Source organism: Pantherophis guttatus, chromosome 10, assembly GCF_059756535.1.
Source record: "Pantherophis guttatus breed Tessera chromosome 10, ASM5975653v1, whole genome shotgun sequence".
NCBI classification, from domain to species: domain Eukaryota; kingdom Metazoa; phylum Chordata; class Lepidosauria; order Squamata; family Colubridae; genus Pantherophis; species Pantherophis guttatus.
The window spans coordinates 27,265,627-27,287,123 of NC_142072.1; the positions used below are offsets into that span (position 1 = coordinate 27,265,627).

Below are 21,497 nucleotides of genomic sequence, written 5' to 3' on the forward strand. Positions count from 1 at the left end.
CTTCCTCCCAATCCTAGGCAGATTTTATCTTTTCAGCTAGTAACAGTTTAACTCTGTAATATGAGCAATTATTCCAGAATATTAAAACATTGTCACTGATCTATAACTTGGGGGAATATCTAAACCTGTGATAGACATACAGGCAATGCTCAACTTGCAGTGGCAATTGGGATACTGTCATCATGGCTTTTTGGCCTATCCCTTAGCAATGGCAATCTCTGTAGTCCCAGGTGCCATCATTAATTGAATCTCACATTATTAGGTGTGGCTACTTCTCGCTGGCTTCCCGCAACCATAGTTAGTGGAGAAGGTAGCAAAAACTTGCAAGTCCAAGGACAGCAGGCAGGCAAGTGGCTGCTGCCCAATGGGAGAGGGAGCAAGGGCATGCTGATCAGGAAGGGTGCATGGGAGAGCAATACCGGTCAGGAAGACCTGCCCAAGTAGAGGGGCTGGGTGAGGATACACAGGTGGATTAGGGGAAGCCAGCAGGGAAGGTGGCAAATGGGGAACGTGCAATGATGGAGCGCTACAATCAGTTGTGTGAACCGGTTGCCATTTGCCCAGATTGTGACCACAGGTGTGCTGGGTGGCCAGAACTCCAAGGATCAGTTGTAACCACCATTCGTTCAGCCTCACTGTAACTTCAAATGGTTGCAGAACAAGTTGCTCAACTTTGCACTGAAAGGGGCCCACCTGAACAGCCCTCCAGGTAAAACCACGGCCACAAGAAAAAGTTGCAAGACCCAGACACGCGTCCTTCCAGATCTTTTATTGAGGCATGTACAAGGCTTATTCTCCCCGCTTCTCTTCCTGCGGCGGTTCGTACTGGGCCAGCTGAAAAGGAGGGCGAGGCGGTTAGTCTCCCCCAGGCGCAGGGAGCCAGCCTGGCAGTCGATTCTCCCCCAGGGAAAGGCCGAGGCCTCCCGGGAGACTGCTTTACCTTGGCTTTCAGCTTCCGGTTTTCTTCCAGCAGGGCTTCGTACTTCTCCTTCATCTCGGCCACCTCCAGGCGGAGAGCTTCCACCTCGGGGTTCTCGGGCGCCGCGGCTCCCAGGTGGTGCTTCAGGAAGCTTTGAGGCGGGAGTCAAGGGCCGTGACGCTTCCCAAGGCCCAGCCCGGCCCTCCCACCCGCTCCGCCCGCCCGGCCGGCCGGCCAAGGATACTCGAGGGCGCAGCTGGGCTTCTCGGGCTCCTCGTACAGCGCCACCAGCACTGCAGGGCGAGAAAGCGGAAGCGGCGCTGGAGACCCGGCAGGCAGAACCGAGCGGCGGCTCCCCCTCCCGCCTCTTCCCCCCTCCAGCGCCGAGCCGCCTCACCTTTGGTCAGGGTGTCCATCACGCCGGACTTCTCCAGGTAGCGCCGGAACTGCTCCCTCTTGGAGTCGGCGGCCTACACCGCAGGGCGGGCGGGCGGGAAGGAGGGAGTCAAGCGCGGCCCGCCCCCCTCCAAGCCCGGTCCCGACAGCGCCCCCCCCTCCCCCTCCCCCTCCCCCTCCTCACCTTGTAGGTGGCCATGGGCGCCTTCGGCTCCTCTCGCTGCTGCTGCTGCTGCTGCTCCCGGGCCGGCCACGCAGGAAACGGGAAGACGCGTGCGCCGCCGCCCGCCTCTTGAGCGCGCCGCGGCGTCCGCGCGTCGCCATGGACACCAGGTGGCACCGCCCCCGCGGGCCCCTCCCCTTCCGCCGCCGGCTTCCCCTTGGGCCAGAGGCGGAGGAAGGGGCGGGGCCTCCCTGTCTGCGCGAGGAGGAAGAGGAGGAGGCCCCGCCCCCTTCCTCGGAGCGGTTGCCTGGCCTCGCGACGCTTCGGCTGAGCCGGGACGGCCGGGACGGACCCGCGTTGCGGAGCCCCTTTGGGCGATTGGGAGCAGTTGGTGCTTGAGGAGCTGCGTGAGTCGGGAGTGGAGGCGAAGGAAAGAGGCAGCTCCGTGCAGCCGTCCTGAGGAGCTCTGAAATGGTGGGGGGCCTCCCCGCTGCCTCCCCTCCCTCTTCCCTTTGGGGGGGCTGAGGCTGAAGTTGCAGGGAGCCATTTTGCTGGGTGAGGGAAAGAGAGCCGGTTGTTTCTACAGAAAGTGTAAGGCAGGGGTCTCCAACCTTGGCAATTTTAAGACTTGTGGACTTCAACTCCCAGAATCCTCCAGCCAGCTATGCCGGAGTACAGTACAGCTAGGCTGGCTGGAGGATTCTGGGAGTTGAAGTCCACAAGTCTTAAAATTGCCAAGGTTAGAGACCCCTGGTGTAAGGGGACATGGCGGCCTTGTCTGCCTTTCTGATCTCCTGAGCCAGGCTGAAGCCTGAGAATTGTAGGCAGGAGCCAGGGTCAGAGGCCTTGGCTAGGCTGGAAACCGGCCTTAGCCAGAATTGGCTGCGAGGACAGTTACTCTAAAGCAGAGGTCCTCAAACTTGGCCGCTTTAAAGACGTGTGGACTTCAACTCCCAGAATCCTCCAGCCAGCTATGCTGGAGTACAGTACAGCTAATGCTCGCTGAAGGATTCTGGGAGTTGAAGTCCACCCATCTTCAAGCTTCCAAGGTTGAGAAACACTGATTTAAGGTGTGTCCACTGTACCTGCGTGTGCATGGGGGGAGGGGAGAGAGTAACCTCTTTGCAAAGTAGTAAATAAAATCATTGTTTTCTCTTCGAAGTTTGAGCTGGTGTTGGTTTACTTCAAAACTAGACAACGAATCCCACATGGGTTGGAGTTGAGGCTGTGACGGCTTGTTCCGAGGTTCACTCACGGGACTTTCTGGAGCTCTTGGTGAGGTTGATTTGGGGGGCACCAAAGCCAGAATTGCTTCCTTGATGTAATATTGCCTGCCCCAACCCTCTGGATGCTGCCTAGACTAGTAGCCACAAACACGGCACTCTGGGCCAGTTTATTTGCTAAAGGGTGGAAACCAGGCAAGGGCGAGTTCTAGTCCCCTTAGCTGTGAAAGCTGGCTGGGCGACTCTGGAATCAGTCCCCCTCTCTCATCCCAAACCACCTCACAGGGTTGTTGTTTGGGTTAGGGTTTGGGGGGAAATGGGAGGAGGAAGGAATATTAGATATGCTTACTGCCTTGAGTTATTTATAAAAGTAATATAAATGGAATATAAATAAAATTAGAAATCTTAGCGGCTAAAAGTGGAATGATTTTTTTTTTTGCCCCAGGACATACGTTAACCGGTTCTGGGGTTTTTTTATACGTATAAATTGTGTTAATGTTTTTCTTTGTATGCCACTTAAGAGTCACTTAGATTACATGGGCAATATACATTGTCTAAAAACAATAAGGAAATGAAAAACTACAAGCCAACATAGAATCCCACCTTCTGTGTAGAGAAGAGCTGGGTTCCCACAACCCATAACAATCCCTCCTCTTCTACTTTCCCTTCCTGGCCTTGCCTCTTCTCCCTTTTTGCTGCTGCTGCTGCTACCTGTGTCCGTTGGGCCAGTCACTTACTCTCAGCCCAACTCTTGTATTTATCATGATTAAATGTCACTATTTTCAGCCAGAAGCCTGTTTGCTTCTTGAATAATAACAATAGCAATAGCACTTAGACTTACATACCACTCCATAGTGCTTTACAGCCCTCTCTAAGCGGTTTACACAGTTAGCAAATTGCCCCCAACAATCTGGGTCTGTCAAGATTGAATTCATTTATGCTTCCTATGAATATTAGTGCTTTTCAACTTGCCAAAGAATTGGGGGGAGGGAAGAGGAAGATGGAATGTGGAGGCTGCAGACTCCAACCGTGAGTCCAGCCCCCACCAAGGACACTTCTGCAGGTGTTGGCCAAGACGTGAACTGTTCTCAAAACAAAAGAACAATTCATAATTGGACAGTATAACCTGTCCAATGGGAGGAGGGGAGAACTCTATTCTTTTAACTATATTATACGGGAAAAGTTAGAGCCAGTTTTCTTTCTTCAGTGCCGAAATGATGTATTCAATAAAGTTTTGCTTTGGGGATTTCAAAGTTCCTGAGAATGTCTACGTTTGTTGGGTTTGTTAGTCAGACTGATGACAGAGTCTTTATTTTACTGACCTCAGAAGGATGGAAGGCTGAGTCAACCTTGAGCCGCTCAGAATTGAACTCCTGGAGTGAGCAATGAGTTAACCTGCAGTACTGCATTCTAATTTAGTTTAGCTATTGGAAGAACACGGAGAGAGGAAGTTGGAACTACCTTCCTTTTGCCTTATGCTTGAAGAACATATGCAGGGGCCTTGAAGACTCTTTAGGAGAAAATAACAAACACTTCCAAATATCTCTTTGTGTCTCAATAAGCAAGCCAATTAAAGTTGCTTCCCCAAAACTTGCTGGCTGGGAATTTTGAGAGTGGTAATCCAGCACATCTGGGAAGTACCAGTGGCAGAAGCACTTTCCTTCCTTCATTGCTACAGTTTAAAGAGGGAGCTTGGACAAGCTTATCTCTTCATACCAAAGGAACAGGATTTATGGAATAAAAATGCTAACATTTTCTATTCAGTCTCTTCAAACACCACCACATACAATTGTTTATTTAAAGTTTAATTTTATTTATTTAAATTGATTTATCTGGCCACCCATCTTGATTCTGGGCAGGTAACAAAGATTTAGAAATGCAACATAAATTATATATGTGTGTGTGTGCATATATATATACACACATACATAAAATTTTGTAACAAGTGGTTCCAGAAACACCGTTCACCAACCTTTACCCCCATGCCGAGGAAAACAGGTGTTCTGGACCTTCTGGGAGGTAACTGAGTCAGGACCAGCCAAACTGGTTGGGGTTTCAGGAGGCAGACACAGAGGGAAACAGTTTGCTTTCTGGGATGTTGCATATAACAATCCATGATTGACAGGGCCTAGAGCACGGGTGTCAAACTTGCCGTGTCATGTTGCCATCATGTGATGTTTTGTTATGTTTTTCCCATTCACGGAGCTGGGGTGGGCGTGGCCTGCGCATGATGCATCCGGCCCACGGGTCGCCAGTTTGACACCCCTGACCTCGAGTGAGCCCCTTCTGCCTGACCTAATGCTATGGATAAAAAATGCAGGGATAAAGCCATCCTTCAAATACTTGGCCCTATGTCATGTAAGACTTTATAGGTAATAACAAGCACCTGTAGTTGCACCTGGAAGCAAATTGTGAGCCAGTGCAGATTGCAAAGCAAAGGTATAATATGGACATAATGAAACACACCCATAATTGCCTCTGCTTTTGCATTCTGGACCAAGTGGAGTTTCTTCGAGGGCAACTCCGTGTAAAGTGCATTGCAGTAATCCATTTGAGGGGAGATCAAAGCCTGACTGGCCATGTACAGTACCTCTTCACCCAGGAAAGGGAACAATTGATATTAAACATGAAGTTGTGGAAATCCTCTCTCCACATTCTATCCTCCCATCAACACCGATTGCAACCAATTCCAGAGAAAGGAGGAGAATCAGCAGCACACTCTGCACCCAACTCATATATGTTCAGAAGAATATCATGGACAGTATGTACATATCAAAGGCCCCGGAGGGTAAGGATAGACATGCTACCCCCATCTTTCACCCACAAGTGCAGTCCGTGCTGTTTCAGATCCATATCCCAGCCTGAAACATCCCTTAATAAAAAATGTGTTGGCCTCCTTTCAAAATGAATGTATTTGTCCACTCAAATCAGTCTATTACCATTTATGAGTATTACCATTTATGAAATGATGCTGGAGGAAATGCAATGCTGATGATCTGAGAAGGTTTCCTCTAAAGCATCTGGACACCAGCAAGCTTTCACCTTTCTCAAGGCAGGCCATCTGCGCACGATTGGCTTGTCAGTTATCAGCAAGTTTTTGTGCAAATGAAACTATGGCACAGCACTGCAAATAATTCACCAAAGGCAAGAGTCATTGGAGCAGCCCCTCAATGCTTAGAAAAATCAAGTCAAAAAGGAAGGTGACAGAAGGCCTGGCAGCTAGAAGCAGGAGCTAAAAACTCAAATCCATTACTGACAAAAAATTCTAGCAAAAGACTCCATAAAAATCATAACGACTCTGAAAGTCTGGACAATTTAGCAATTAAAAAGCTTCATATTACAATATATTGTCATACAAACTATAAGATGATAACATGAAAACAAAACAAAGATTTTTAAAAGATTTTTAAAATTATCCTTCAGAATTATACAATGTTATTGAATGTTGCGTTCTACTGGTTTGCTGGTGAGAAAAACACATTGAACAATACAGCAAGCACCACAAAGATTAAAAATGCACTTATACATATCCAGAATCTAGGATCTTTAATGAAATTTTTATCAAAATTGCTGAATATGACATAACCTACTGACATTCCAGCAAGGCCGCCTGCAATGTGGGCCACAAAGGAAACCTTAAGGGGAAAAAACACACACATATATATATTTAATGGCTGTATTTCTGCTTGGAGTGTCAACCTTTGATGCAAACAACCAAAGGACAACACGAAGATTGTTGCAGCATTAGTGAAAATCAAAACAGAAATATTGGCAAATATGCAGGATTTTGGTGCTTCCAGCATTACAAAGCATGGACAAGAACAGCTGCAAAGGGATTTGCAAGAACAGCTCCCAAGTAGCAGACTCTCCCTTAATCAAATAGGGATAAAGAGTGGAGATGCCACAAGAAGGAAATTAGAAGATAAGGAGAAGGTTTCCAAAATAAACCCTAGAGAGCAATTGTACTCAAAGAAGTCCACCTCGCACTCTCGCTCTCACCCTATTCAGAAAGTGTACCTAATTCTGAGGAGAACGCTTGATTCAGGGCCTCTGTGAAATAATTGCTTTCCTCTTAAAAACATATCTCCAAACTGCAGCTCTGAATAAGTTGATCTACTTTCTTCTACTGATTCTATTCATACAGAGAGAATGCCAGAAGTCAGTCATAGTAAGAATTTCTAGTACAGAGTTGCTAGCATGGACCTGATTAGTTCTAATCCTAATACCATTACTGGGCAAGCTGCATTGATTGTGAGTGTGCTTACAGACCCAATTCAAGGTGTTGATTGTTACCTTTAAATCTCTGTATGGCATGGATCCGCGGTACCTATTGAGCCATCTCTCCCCAATGGAACTTAGCCTGTTCCACTTGCACCACAGAAGAAGCCTGCTAGGGATCTCTGCTAATCCGGCAGGCAGGTTCAAGGAGAAGAACTTTTTCCCCTGTGGCTCCGTCCCTGTGGAACACTCTACCACTGGAGATGAAAACTATTCCCACCCTTTTGGTGTTCTGGAAGGGTATTAAAACTTGACACTACCAGTTGGTTTGGGATCCTGACGGGGGTGGAGATAGTTGACCAGATAAGAAGACCTCATTCCTATGCTGCCCATTTCTTAATTTGAGTGTTTATATAGTCTTTAAAATTTTAATCTGCATGTTTTTAATATTGTAATATATTTTATTTGTTTTACAACCTGCAAACCTCCCAGAGTCACCTTATAGAGGAGACGGGCAGCATAAAAATGTAATTAATTAATTATCTTGAGGTTTGTGCTGAAAAGGGAAAAGAGGAGAGAACAAGTCAATGTTATACAAGATATAGAGGGAGAAAATGCAACATTCAGATAATGTGGTAAGAAAAAGTACCTGGTGTAAGTTTGCATTGAAAAGAAATAAGAGAATGCCAGATTTATTTATCAGAATTGGCAGCAGAATGAACCAGCAAGCTAAGAAAGTGAAGGTAGTTTTTAACAGGAAATATGCACTTACCTGAATTCCCATTGAAGGAGAGAGAAATCTTCTGTACAAAGCAAATCCTACATCTGTTCCAACTAAGAATTTAATGCAAATGGTCAGAAACCAACTTTTTAGTGTTGCACGTTAATTGAGAGATTGTTCCCAAAGGAATAACTAGGTAGGTATCATTTAAAACGGCAGAGGGCTCTGGCCTTGGCCCTGGCGTGAAGTCTAAGACTCTCCATAAAAGGCCATACAAAGCTGGAGCCGCCACCTCTGAAATTGTCCCGTCTACTTCATAATCTTCCCCCTAACACATCGTGGAGCACACCAAGGTACAATGTTCCAGGAGCGAAGACTGGGCCTGTTTTTCCATTAATACTGATCGCTTGGGTGGACTCAGGAATGGGGATTTGGGGAAAGCAATCCCGTTATTTGTGCCCTCTACAAGGCACTCTATGAAGCCTGCCTTCTCGCCTCACTTAGTCTGGAGAGTATGCCACATTAAGAAGCCATGGGAACCACTGACGGATCACACAAGATGCGAACAGAATGTTATGGATAACTATGATTTAAAAAGGCATAGGTGAAAAAACCTTTAGTGTGACGGTACCTAATGATCTGATCCTAGGCTGAGAAAATGGACTTGAGCTTTTGTTTCTTAATAGAGCCTCTCCCGTGAAATGCCACTTATAATTTCATCGAGGTCATTAAGGTGAGTTTTACCCAAAATAATTCCCAATTTGCTGCTTTGGCCAGGGCACTATGATAGAGCATTGTCCTTGATTGGGCAAAACCAGAATCAGTCTCCCCCAAAGGCTGGTTTAAATGTATTGCCCATTTTCCAGAAACCAAAGTGCTTAAAAGCACCCAGAACAGACCCCCAGTGACCTCTCTCCAGCTATTCTTGCAATTTTTATTTTTGCAATAAACATCTGCTAAAATCCAAGGATTGGTCAAAGGGGCAACAAGTGACTGAATTGGGTGGGTTGACTGTATTGATTTTACTTGGAATCCACTTGGTTTTTGCACATTTTCCTTTCTCCTATAAACATTTTTCCTATCCATAGCTTGGCTTCAAATGCATTACGGACGACTTTTCTTTCCCTTTTCATTTTTGCACATGCAAGTCTGCCCAGCCTCATGTTTCAGAATTAGTGCAAGGATGGTGAAGTTCTGTATTTCTGAGTTTTGTGTGGAAAGATCCAGAGTGCTCTTCTTTCCTGTTTTTTTTTAGCACTGGACCAAACGGAGAAGCTCTGGGAAGGAAGCCTAGGAACTCCCAGCTAGCTAGGGGATGTCAGGATGTTCTGAGGCACCATTCCATAATGATCTTTTATTGGAGGACCTCTGGATGAAGAAACCAGGCAATTTTTTTTTCTTTTTCACCTCCCAGTTTATATCTGCAGGCAACCACCAAGTACTTTTTAAATTTACAAATTTTAACAACCGATTCCTCACACTGTCATTTTTCTTTTTCTTTCACAAAGCAAAAACAAAAGTGAGAAGCCATTTAATGCATTTTTGTCATAGTCACTACTCCAAATTTCCTTTCCAAACTCCCCACAATTGAAGCAGACCAATCCCTTCAGTTCAAGGTTTGTCCCCAAAGCTATTATTAAAAGTAACATTAACAGCTCCATTGCAGATCTCACTAAGTATATTTTGTCTTTGATAAGACAAAAAAAAAAAAAACCCAGTTGTTTGCTTTTCTGATATTACACAGAACATGGTTTATTTAAATTATCCCAACACACCACCCTTATCCAAACTGTAAGAGGATGTTAAAATATAAACTTTTCTCTCCATGACTAACTGGGTATGTGAAAGAATAGAAGTGTACATGTGCTTCACAAAGGACAGAGAAAAAGCAGGATGGCAACTTCTTCAATTTTAGCTCAGAGAAGAGAACATTTTAAAAAGTTACCTATTAAGCCAATGAATAGCAGTCTTGCAATTCCAAAGAGAGGAATCATTTCTCGGAAGTTCTGAAAGAAAAAGAGATATGAACAAACTCTAAAACAATTCCATTTCAAGCTATAAACTAGTTACCAGAAAGTAAAATTATATTACCAAAGAATTAAATCAAGATCACGGAATTATAAAGATTTGAAAGGGTCTTAAAAGCTTCCCTAGTCTGACCCTCTGCCTAATGCAGAACCCTCTCTGACAGCATTCCTGATAGATGAACTTCCATTATCTCTTTAAACACCATTGTTTCCTAGTATGATTTGATTGCTTATTGTACCGTATGACTGTGACTGGGTGTTGTGCCTTGTGATTCTTGACGAATGTCTATTGTCTTTTTATGTACACTGAGAATATATGCACCAAAGACAAATTCCTTGTGTGTGTCACGATTGCCTCTCCCTCTAGCTTAAGAAAGTGAAAACTTTTGAAATGAGTATTTCAAAAGGAACCTTTTATTAAACAGAAGTGACAGCAATGGATTCAAAGCAAAGAAATGGAGTCAAAGCAAGGTCTGAATACCCTTAGGCAAGACAAGTAGGATTAAAGCAGTAGAGACCCCTCCCATTAGCCAGAATGCAGATTTTAGCCAATACACAAGTGTAAAGATATTTTCTTTACCAGCTGCCCTGAGAACCGGACAATCATGCATTCCCATTGCTATCCTTTGTTATCCTTTAAAGTGAAACATCCCACATGGCTGTCATAAACATTCCCAATGGTAAGGAGATCTCAGGGCACTTTGGCGCCAGGATATAGGTTGTAAAATATCCATTGACACAGGCAATACTAATAAATTGAATTCAGCCCCCCCACCCCCTTCTCCCAATTGAATGGCAATATCACTTTTAGGGATCTGACAGTGTGTCCCATCACACTTGGCCAATAAAGAATTCTATTCTATTCTCCAAGGAAACTCCACCACTTCCCAGGACAATTCCATTACTGAACAGCCGATATGAGATTAACATTTTCACACTATGAGCGTGAATTAATTTTTCTTTTTTTAATTTTTAATTCCAACTTTATTATTTTTATAAATAATTCAAGGTGGTGAACATGACTTTTTCCTCCTCCTATTTTCCCCACAACAACGATCCTGTGAGATGAATTGGCTAAGAGAGCTCGACTGGTCCAAAGTCTCCCAGCTGGCTTTCACGGCAAAGGTGAGACTAGAACTCACCATCTCCTGGCTATTAATCCAAAATCACCCAGCTGGCTTTCATGCCTAAGGCGGGACTAGAACTCATGAGTGTCCTGTTTCTAGCATGGTGCCTTCACCACTAAACCAAACTGCTCTATTTTTATCCCCAAGGAAGTACTACTTTGATGTGGTTGTGGGGCTTGTCTGCGCTGAGCAAGAGGAGAGCTATGCCAGAGTTTCAACCACACTGGGCAGTTCTCATCCAATGAAGGAGACCAAGAAGTCTCTAGCCTGGTGCCTTAACGATTAGACCAAATTGCTCTATTGCAGTCTCTGTTCACAACAATGGAAGTCAGAGCCGCTTAATCCTTAGCTGGAATTGCCTTTCATTTGCACTCAGTTCTTCCCAACCTAATGGGATGTCATATCAGCAGAGTATATCCAGATCTAAGCAGTTTGGCCTTTTGCAATTGATAGACAGAAATTTTGTCAATGCAGATTTTCTAAATGCTATCAAAAGATTTTTTTGGTGTGCTAATAACTACTGAGACTATCACAGCTCATGCATTCATCTTTCAGTTTTGATTTTCAGATCTTGATCTATTCTATTAGAATTTTATTCTCCATTTCTTCTATTATCTCCTGGTATTGCCACCACAATTATCCACGCTTTCTTCTTTTCAACCATAGTTAGATCTAGTGTGTTTTGAGCCAAGATTTTATCAATCTGTATTCAGTAATCCTACAATATTTTAACCTGCTCATTTTTGACTACCGGTATTTTTCATTATGTTTCACTGTTCATTTCACTGGGGAAAAAAAATTGATTTTCAATTTTTCACCATGCAAGCCTGTGCTATTCTCACAAGCCATTTGTTTGTGCAGCTTCTGGAGCCACCATAACAAACGGAGCCCACTAGAGCACTTGGCAACTTGGCAACTTTAAGACTTGTGGACTTCAACTCCCAGAATTCCCCAGCCGGTGCTAGACGATGATGAAAATTGCGCCTGCTGGCAGAATTGCACCTGGTTGCCACGAGGCAGCCTCTGGAGGAAAGCTGAGCTTCGCCTTGCATGGCATTGGCTGGGCACATCTTGCAAAAAGCAGTAAGGTAGGCTGGGTGCTGCTGAGGCTCAGAGTTGGCTGGCCGAGTTCTGGGTAGCTGGATGGGCAGCCTCCATTACGGTCCTATGTCAAAGGCTACCTACAGAATATAGGGTTTTCCATAAATCTTTCCAAAACTGGATTGTTTCTTTCTTTTTTTTTTTTCCCCAGAATTTCTATTGCCATTTATATTTTGGCAGAATCTCCTCTGATCTGATTGAAATAGCTGATTTTGCTTAAATTGGATGATTTGTGCCTCAAAGCCTTCAATTTTCCTAATTACTGCTGTTATTTGTTCCTTTATAATTTCTCAAGTTTTTTCAACTTTTCTGGTGCTATGTCAATATTTTTTATTATGCTTGTCCTGATCTTTTACATTCTTCAATTTTTTAAAAAAACAACTTTCATGATTTTTTTTAAATTATTCACAACTGATCTTAATTTCTTTCTCTCTCTCTCTCTCTCTTTTTTTTTTTTTTTTTTTTTTGGCATCCAGTCTGATCTTCCACTCTGGGACTGAATACAATTTTGCTTTTGATTTTCTAATTTCAGTACGCAGTTGTTCTGTAACCACCACTGTTGTACTGTAGACAAGTTGATTGGTCTGTTCGATTGATGTTATTTTAATCCTTTCAAACGCCTTGTTCACATCCTTTATTATAGGTCTGTTTTGGGCATTGCTTTCAATGCCAGCCGTCTTGGCCTTTCTACTGGTAATTTTGCATATGCCACAATCTTCTCTTTTCATTCTTCTTGTCAGGAGGTTGCTTCATAGGCTGTTCCAGTCATGATCTGTACTGGTTCTGCTGTTATTACTTCTTCTAAGCAATGATGTGTATAGTTCAATCAGTTGTTTCCTTTATATTTCCAAATTGTTATCTGAGTTTCATTCTACCATTGGCTTTGGGTCTTTTATTTTCATAATTTTTTCTGAATCCCTTCCAGTTTTGCTTCCCTGAACATTTATTTCTTGTAACGAATCTCTGATCTGCTAATTGTTGTTCAGTGATATTTGAGTCTGGATAAATTATTTTCCAATGTTCAAATATTCACTTTTAGTCCTGATTAGTTGGTTCCTATTTATAATTACAGTCCATAATGGTGTGATTTTGAAACACAGTTCAGCTTTGTCTTGTCTGTCTGATGTTCTTCCAGTAACCCTACAGCCCTAGGCCCTGGTTGCTCAGCCATCTTGTGAGTCCCCTTAATCAACTGGCGACAGATGCTGAGGGACTCTAACATCTGATGTTGTCCTGGTTGACCTGGGTTAAGACTGATCTTTATCCATGGGCTGTCAGGTTCCTGAATGAAAAATAACTCTACAACAACATAGTACAATTGACTTGCGGGGCCGGCGCAACATACAATAAGTTCACAGGGTGCAATAGGACTGAGTGGTTGTAAATAGGATTCACTGGGCTAGGGAATTTTTTTTGGTCTTTCACTGTGAGTTGTATTGTGTTGTGGGGCGGTGCACGAAGGGAGGCTCAGCCAATCTCATTGCACACATGTTGTATTCTGACAATAAAGGTTTGAATTGAATTGAATTGAATCTGGTGTAGGATTCTTTTTCTGTTTTCTTACCATAATAAATGGGTTAGCGATAGGCTTAGTCTGGCTCTTCTGCTGAGACTTTTCCGGCCTGACCCTTCTAGCAGAACACATTCTGGCCAACTTGGCTCTCAATCTCTCAGAGCATTGCAAGCCCCTCCCCCATGACAAGGGGGTATGCATAGAGAGTATTATTATTATTATTATTATTATTATTATTATTATTATTATTTAATCTTTAGTGAGATTCACAGCCTTTGAGGCTGGTTAATAGCTCAGCAGCTCGAGTCCTAACCAAGGACCTAGGAACTGTTAAGGTATCGTCGGAGGATGTAAGCTGTTCCGAGTAAGGTGGTTTTTTGTAGAGTCAAAATGTTCAAGTCCGGCAAATTTAGAATTTCTAAATAGCGGGTTAGCCCTTTGGGTATTGCTCCAAGGGCTCCAATTACAATCGGGACAGCACACAATTTCTTTTTCCACAGTCGCTCAACTTCAATTTGTAAGTCCCGGTACTTTGTGATTTTTTCTTGCTGCTTATCTTCAATCCGTGCATCACCAGGTATTGCAATGTCAATGAATCATACTTTTTTCTTTTCAACTATTGTTATGTCAGGTGTGTTGTGGACCAAGTGCCTGTCAGTCTGAATCCTAAAGTCCCACAAGATCTTGAGTTTCTCATTCTCTAAAACTTTCTCAACCTGATGTTCCCAGTGGTTTTTGCTGTACTCAAATCCAAACTTCTGGCACAATTTCCAATGGATGATCTTAGCAATGCGGTCATGGCGTTGTAGGTAGTCAGTTTGTGAAATTTTGCTGCACCCACTGATCAGGTGGTTGACTGTCTCATCTTTCTCATTACAGAGGCGGCATTTGCTGTTGGTGGTAAGATGTTGAATTTTTGCCTTCATGCAGTTTATGGCTAGGGCTTGTTCTTGAGCTGCCAAAATAAAGCTTTCTGTTTCTTTTTTCAGTACTCCTGATCTTAACCAGTTCCAGGTTAGTTTCTGGTCAGCTTTGCCTTCAATACTTTTCAAGTATTGGCCATGCAGAGCTTTGCATTTCCAATTTTCAGCTCGCTGCTCAATTACTTCATCATCATCATCAACATCAACATCAACATTATTATTATTATTATTATTATTATTATTATTATTATTATTATTATTATTATTTCAAACTGCTCTATGATACCATGGTTATTAAATCAACAGTACTTGTGAATAATTCTATTTATTTCACGTTATGAGTAGACCTTAAGGATTGAACTGTGGGATCCTTGGTGCTCATTGAGCTTTATTGTTTGCTTGCAGACGTTTCATTACCCAACTAAGTAACATCATCAGTGCAAGTGAGTATGGAGTTTGTTCCCTGTTGATATATACCATATTTACTCGCCATTCAAAAGTAACAATAAACATAGCTAAGAAAACAAAAAGATCAGAATGCATCCTCTCCAGCAGCCGACATCCAGGTAGGCAAAGATCAACACCAGACAAAGAATAAAGCAGAAAACAATAATCAAGGAACTACCAAGGAGAAAACTATATCCTCACCAACACTGGTAGGGCAAGCTATTGTATATAATTGTTGTGACCTCGGCTTCCTGAGCCATTAAAACACACGAGTAGTCCCAAAAACCTCTTTTATTGCAACAGCTGTGAATTACATTCATTCACAGCTGAATCCCAATTAGTTGCAAAAAGTCCTTCGGGAGAAGTCCTTCCGGATAATCACCCATCTTTATCTCTCTTGACACTCTGCCAAAGACCTACTTGGCAAAGCCACAAGGATTCCAGAATCAAATAGAGATGCCGACTGGGAACAAAATTAACAACGTTGCTTTCCCGCAAAGTGCCCACGTGCCTTTGCTCCTCTTTTAAGCCTTATGGGAGGGGCCAATCATCTCCAGGCATTATTCCCAAGTCGTCCCTTTGGTTTTAACTGCTCGTGCCTTCTGGCAGCTCTGTACATGCGCACACTAAGAACAGGCTCCTCCTGATCCTCTGCCTCTCTGCTGTCCGACTCTGGAGACTCCAGAGTCTGCGCATCACTCCCAGATGTCCCTGGCCCCATCTCTGCCTCTGACGCAGAGCCCTCGTCCGGGTCTTCCCCAGACTCCAGGACTGGCCCATGTTCCTCCCCAGCCTCCTCACTGTCCGACTCTACCGCCAGCTCTGCAGGCTGCTGGCGGACCACAACAATAATAGGAAGTAAACCTCACACTCATTCACACTGATGATACCACCTAGTTACTTAGCAAGCAAACAACCAAGCTCAGAGAGAACAAAGGAATCCACTTAATAATCATTACTGCCTGTGTTTCTTCTAAGCTAATTTCCATCTTGAGACATTTTTTTTCTCCTGGATGATATTCTGTGACTGTAAACCCAGGTTTAGATTATGAAAACTTTGGCCAGTGACCCAAAGCATTGAGAGGGATAGTTTTCTTTCAGAGTTCTACCACAATTAGTCCTTGCTTAATGACCCTAATTTCCAACATCTGGTTGCATCGCTGCAATGGGAAATCTTATTCCCCCTCCCATGTCCAAGCAACCTCCTTACCACTAGAATATTCATGAAGTATCCTCCAATCAGAGCATAGACACCTCCTGATGCTCCCACGAGACCCAGCAGAGGATCACAGATGGAACTTGCCAAAGAACCTAAAGAGAATTAGGCCAATTAACCAAGATAATGCTAGCAGTTTGGAATGCCTAATGTCAGGCACTAAGGACCAGGTCCACCCACAAAGGTCTAATTTAACTGCTGTATTGCAATTGATGCCTACGCACATAAATATCAATGGAATTCAAGGCGGGGTTGGACTTAATTCACTTGTGGCCACATAGAGATGCTGGTCAGATTGCTCTTTTGACTCCACCTGCAGGTTCTGCTATTCCTTCCCCTATAACTAAGCAGCTATTAAGTTTGGTTGTTGACATGCAAGTTAAAATGTAATATTTTTTTTTTATTTTGACAGGCTATGTCCCTCCTGCTGTTTTGCATCGAAAAGTGAGTCAATTGCTACCAAGCCTTTTTCTGGCACAACTTACCTCCAATCACTCCTGCAAGATACACAGCTCCCACTCTGTGTCCTTTATGAACTAATTCCAGGGGAATACCCAGGCAGAGCTGGAGAACAAGGTTCCCTATAATATGTTCAATGCTGCAGAAGGAAAGAAGAATTTGAAATTAATACTTATCTCTTCCAGAAAAAAACCCACAGCATACTGAGATTATGTTGTTTTTTATAAAAAGTTTTTTATTTCTTTTAAAACAAACAAACATATAATACATCAGTTTAAAGATTATTCGAACACTGAGATTATGTTAATGATAAAATTGGATACAAATTTAATGAATATATAAATATTCAGTGTTTAGCATAATTATAAAACAAACAACTGAAGTGGCAGTGAAGTAATTAAGTACAATTAGACTGCAGCAGTTCCCCGGGGTTCTAGGTGTGATCTTAGCCCAAGGCCATGAAGCAGCTTCAATCCCAATGGAAAACCAAGTAGAATAACAAAGCCAAGCCCAAAGCCTCATTCAGCACCTGTCAAAATGAGCCTAACCGACTGCTTACCCAGCATGCAGAAACATGTAAGACAAAAATCTCCAGGCTTCCTTTCGCTTCTCGGGCCTATAAATAAGCGGACTTTCCCAGATTCCCACTTCTAGTGTGATCCATTGAGTCTGGGGCTTCCAAACAGCATAATAAATGAACACTGACAGCTAGAAATAAACAAGAGAAAGCCCGTCAGACCATACCTGACTGAGATAACAATACAGGTAAAGACCCAAGCAATTGGCACCTGTTCTCTTCAGTTGACCAGGAGTAAGTCCTCCAGAAAGTTAATCGTAGGAATGAACTTGCAGACTTCCCACAATCTACTGTATCACCATAAGCCACAATGTCTGAAACAATTAGCAGACATAGATCAATAATATCACACGATTTGGGGGAGGGGACATAGGCTTCCCTCCTCACCATTTTAGGTAAAACTTGATATATGATATGGGCTTGCTCTATTGCAGTCCCATGTTCATTTAATATTCTTGATCATGTAGTTTTAGGAAAAATAATGAGTTCTGGAGATGTGAAAGAGAATTTTGTATTATATACAAAACTATTTGGAATTTATCAATATGTGAATTATGATAATACCGTTTCATACCACACTAGTGAGGCCATACTTGGAATACTGCATAAAGTTCTGGCCACCATAATGCACAAAAATGTTGAGACCCTAGAAAGTGTGCAGAGAAGAGCAACAAAGATAATAAAGGAGCTGTAGGCTAAATCGTATGGTGAACAGTTAAGGGAACTAGGTATGTCTAGCCTATCTAAGACAAGGATTAGAGGGGATATGATAACTATCTTCCGGTACTGAAGAGGCTGTCACAGAGAAGAGGGGGTTGATTTAGTCTCCAAAGAACTTGAGGGCAGGACCAGAAGTAATAGCAATAGCACTTAGTCTTATATACCACTTCACAGTGCTTTACAGCCCTCTCTAAGCGGTTTACAGAGTCAGCCTCTTGCCCCCAACAATCTGGGTCCTCATTTTACCCACCTCGGAAGGATGGAAGGCTGAGTCAACCTTGAGCCTGATAAGATTTGAACTGCCAAATTGCAGTCAGCTGGCAGTCAGCAGAAGTAGCCTGCAGTACTGCACTCTAACCACTGCGCCACCATGGCTCAATGAGTGGCAGCTTGTTAAGAGAGATCCAACCTAGAAGTAAGAAGAAATTTCCTGATGGTGAGAACAGTTAATCAATGGAATAGTTTCCCTCCTGGAGTTGTGGGTGCTCCGTCATCACTGGAGGCTTTCAAAAATAGACTGGATAGCTATTTGATCAGGATAATGTAAGATCTCCTGCTTGAGCAAAGGGTTGGACTAGAAGACCTCAAATGTCCCTTCCAGCCCTATGATTCAATATTCTACAAAGGACTGTAGACTTAGATGCTGCCCCCCAAAACAAGATTATACTGTAAACAAAATTATATTGTTACAGTGGAAAGAATGTGCCATAATGATTTACCACTATGAATTAATGGCATGATTTCAATTCTCTGCTCTGATCTGGTAATGAGTAAAATGGAAAATTCACTCATTATTATTCCATTTGTTTAAGTTGTCTGTTTTAAATACGATAATGTGTTTTGGTACTTTTTTTCTTTCCCCCCTTTTTAAATTAGGCATATAATTTCTTTTTTATTTCTCATAGATGTCTTTAGTGGTCCCCTCGGCCAATCTGAACTGCAAACCTAAAGCATTTTGAACAGGTGGCTATCCATCCTTGAAGACCTCCTTCACACAGGGAAAATATCATTTCAGAGGCAGGAAAGTTCTTTAATCTGAGTTTACTTCCTTATCGTTTTGACCCACTGGTTCTTTTCTCTTTTAAAGTTTCCTTCTGTGTATAAAAACTATCAAAATTAAACATTAAATGAGCTACTGGTAGTGTAAGGAAGGAAGAGTCACATTGTTCTTTAGATATATTTCTAAGCAGGGATTTTTCAGCAATCTTGCAAATTTTCAGCAGTGCCCATTGAGTCCCTCCCTTGTCCCCTTAGATCCATGGCTTTTGTGGTCACAAGAAACCTGCAATCATTTGCTTGGCATCTCACAGAAAACTATCCTTCACATCACTTTCCTGGAAAAGAAAAGGGATCTCTGAAATTTTCTCTCTCAGGAAATCTTCTTAGTAGAGATCAGTTTATTTACTCATTTTACTAGGTTTATAGACAACTCCAATACTCAATCAGCTTTCAAACCTACCATCTATATAATTAAAACAGCCCAACATTAATAATATATTTAAAATATTGCTATTCTGAAAACACCACATGATGACATTTCTTCACAGGGTTTCACTGGCCTTTTACTTGTTTATCTTGAATGAAACAGTCTTATATTTGGGGGGAAACAGGTAAGTGAGCACCTTCTGCAAAGCAGGTAAACCAGAACAGAGAGAAGGCCCAGGTGAAGATACCTGTGGAAAGGTCCTTTCCCTGGATAAATTCCTTTTAGGAATTGGTGAAACATTCAGGCTCACTTAAAATGAGAAGTAAAAGGTCTATCATGATTTTTTTTTAAAAAAAAAAATAACACTAGTAAAAAGGGAATTAGAGTCATCTATTTGTGAAAACTAATTCTAAAGATCAGGGGTCTCCAAACGTGGCAACTTTAAGACATGTGGACTTCAACTCCCAGAATTCCCCAGCATTGCTGGCTGGAGACTTCTGGCAGTTGAAGTCTACAAGTTTTAAATTTGCCAAGTTTAGAGACCCCTGATCTATAGATTAAACAAGTGATCCTGGAACATTTCATCCATGGTAAAAATCTTGAAATACGTGTAGAAATAAAATGTACAAATACAAGAGCGAGCTTTTTACCTCAGCTAAGCTGACGGCCAGGATGAAAATGGGCGGTGGGATGCAGCTGGCTCTTTCCAGGTAAGTAGCTCTGGCCTCCCCGGGAAGCATCCATTTGGAAACGGTATTGTGGATGCTGCTGCACCTGATCCAAGGGCATCTGCTCTTCTCCTCCTCGTTCTGCTCCTCTTCCCGCCAGGTCTCCTGCGCGTCTTCCAGGTTGAATCGCTCCAGCTCCATGACGGCCGCTGCCCCTCAAGGGCCAGCCACGAAGGAGCCTCTTCCTTGGCTGGGACCAGCTCTTAGCTGCCTGCAAGGCAGGATTCGGGGCACCTTCACCTTCCCCACCTTCTGTGGTGCCACCTGGATTTAGCACTGACCTTCCCCAATCCTGCCCAGTACCAGCAGATCAAGGAAGAACTTCCCATCCTTTGGGTTAAAGAAAAGAGCCGCCCTGGAGCTTTGGGTAGGTTCTCCAGGGCTCTCCCGGCTCAACACAGGGACCGCTTGGGCCAGTTCTTCCCCGGGGGCGGCCTTTCCTTGACGGGGCAGCTCCTGGAGTCGCCCTGCTCCCCCACCCGGGGGTCCCCCTAACCCTTCTCAGCCCCAGCCAGGACGGGGCGGAGGCAGCCGACGGGGGCCGCCCGACCCGTCTCCGGGGCACAGGAGAGCCGGGGGACGCCGGATTGCCTGAACCAGATGCCGGCTTGACGGAACCAGTCAGGAGAGCGGGTGGCCAACCCCGCCTGCGGACGGCGGAAGGGAGCAAAAGGCCGCCTCCCTGCCCTGCTTCGTCTTGCACGGGCTCCGTTCTCCCTTCCCTCCCCCACGCCCGTCGCTGGGATCGACGAACGGGCCGGCCGGCTAATCCAAGGTAAGCCGAGGAGGAAGGAGCTTCGTCGGCTACGCCCGGGCAGCTCGGAAGCCGCCGCCGCCGTCCAGCCAGCCCGCCAGCCCCGGGCTCCAGAGAGCACCTCAGCCCCGACGGCCGGAGACGCCAGGCAGCGGAGGGAGCCCCGAGCCGGACCAGGGAAGCCGCGGCGGCGGCCAGAAGCTCTTACCTGGGCGCGTCAGCCAGGAGCTCTCCCGGCGCAGCAGCGGGGAAAGTCAAGGCGAGGAGGGCCGGCCAAGCTCTGCGCCCCGCCCGCCCCTTCCCTTCCTTCCCTTCCCTTCCCTCGGCCAGGAAACGCCCGGGTCGGAGGGGGCGGATGCACCACGGAGCTCGCCCCGCTGGAAGGGAAGGCAGGGCGGCGGACACCCGGAGGGGCGCCTATTCCTCGGGGATGCGATGAAGGGAAGAGTTGAGGCGGGGAAAGACAGGCTGATGGGCAACCAAGAGGATGAGGGGACTGGAGGCTAAAACAGACGATGAACGGTTGCAGGAACTGGGCCTGGCTAGTCTAGTGAAGAGAAGGACCAGGGGAGACATGACAGCATCTTCCAATATTTGAGGGGCTGCCACAGAGAGGAGGAAGGGGGTCAAGCTAGTTTCCAAAGCACCTGAAGGCCAGAGAAGGAATAATGGATGGAAACTGATCAAGGAGAGATTCAACCTGGAAATGAGAGCAAATAACTCATGGAACAGAAGTTGCCTTCAGAAGTGTGGGCACTTCATCACTGGAAGCTTTCAAGAAGGGACCGGACTGCCATCTGTCAGAAATGGTGTAGGGTCTCCTGCTTGGATGGGGGGGG

General features: G+C 44.4%; 2 protein-coding genes and 1 long non-coding RNA gene across 6 annotated transcripts; 1 reads left to right on the forward strand and 2 right to left on the reverse strand.

Moving 5' to 3' along the window:
• Nucleotides 1–753: 753 nt before the first annotated feature.
• MYCBP (MYC binding protein) lies at nucleotides 754–3,484 on the reverse strand. Of its 2 annotated transcripts, XM_034413727.3 has the most exons (5): nucleotides 1,500–1,658; nucleotides 1,317–1,389; nucleotides 1,164–1,212; nucleotides 941–1,070; nucleotides 754–834 (listed from the first exon to the last, which is right to left on the reverse strand). In XM_034413727.3, exons 1-5 carry the CDS (start codon nucleotides 1,512–1,514, stop codon nucleotides 790–792), a joined length of 312 nt encoding a protein of 103 aa, XP_034269618.1. In that variant the 5' UTR covers nucleotides 1,515–1,658; the 3' UTR covers nucleotides 754–789. The 2 variants fall into 2 exon arrangements, with proteins under 2 accessions (XP_034269618.1, XP_087732524.1); XM_087876398.1 differs by lacking the exon at nucleotides 1,317–1,389 and having other exon boundaries at nucleotides 1,500–3,484.
• LOC117663277 (uncharacterized) lies at nucleotides 1,853–18,547 on the forward strand. Its single transcript, XR_004590664.3, has 3 exons — nucleotides 1,853–1,952; nucleotides 11,656–11,882; nucleotides 16,407–18,547. It is a non-coding gene; the product is annotated as an uncharacterized LOC117663277 (long non-coding RNA).
• RHBDL2 (rhomboid like 2) lies at nucleotides 4,491–21,077 on the reverse strand. Of its 3 annotated transcripts, none has more exons than XM_087876396.1 (8): nucleotides 20,867–21,002; nucleotides 19,827–20,115; nucleotides 17,013–17,161; nucleotides 16,480–16,592; nucleotides 15,989–16,089; nucleotides 9,586–9,646; nucleotides 7,692–7,753; nucleotides 4,491–6,336 (listed from the first exon to the last, which is right to left on the reverse strand). In XM_087876396.1, the coding sequence occupies exons 2-8, from the start codon at nucleotides 20,043–20,045 to the stop codon at nucleotides 6,154–6,156; spliced, it is 888 nt and encodes a 295-aa protein (XP_087732522.1). In that variant the 5' UTR covers nucleotides 20,046–20,115; nucleotides 20,867–21,002; the 3' UTR covers nucleotides 4,491–6,153. The 3 variants fall into 3 exon arrangements, with proteins under 3 accessions (XP_087732522.1, XP_087732523.1, XP_034269202.2); XM_087876397.1 differs by lacking the exon at nucleotides 4,491–6,336 and adding an exon at nucleotides 7,360–7,475 and having other exon boundaries at nucleotides 20,867–20,990; XM_034413311.3 differs by lacking the exon at nucleotides 4,491–6,336 and having other exon boundaries at nucleotides 7,360–7,753; nucleotides 20,867–21,077.
• Nucleotides 21,078–21,497: the final 420 nt, after the last annotated feature.

Bases quoted from the DNA above. Each gene is read 5' to 3' on its own strand.
- MYCBP (XM_087876398.1), bottom strand. From the start codon at position 2,025: ATGGCTCCCTGCAACTTCAGCCTCAGCCCCCCCAAAGGGAAGAGGGAG. The intron at 1,213-1,499 runs GTGAGGAGGGGG...CTCGCCCTGCAG, and splicing joins CGCCCATGGCCACCTACAAG to TGCTGGTGGCGCTGTACGAG. The intron at 1,071-1,163 runs GTATCCTTGGCC...CCCGCCTCAAAG, and splicing joins AAGCCCAGCTGCGCCCTCGA to CTTCCTGAAGCACCACCTGG.
- RHBDL2 (XM_034413311.3), bottom strand. From the start codon at position 20,045: ATGGAGCTGGAGCGATTCAACCTGGAAGACGCGCAGGAGACCTGGCGG. The intron at 17,162-19,826 runs GTAAAAAGCTCG...GTTTATTTCTAG, and splicing joins TGGCCGTCAGCTTAGCTGAG to CTGTCAGTGTTCATTTATTA. The intron at 7,754-9,585 runs GTAACTTTTTAA...TTAAATTCTTAG, and splicing joins GCTATTCATTGGCTTAATAG to TTGGAACAGATGTAGGATTT.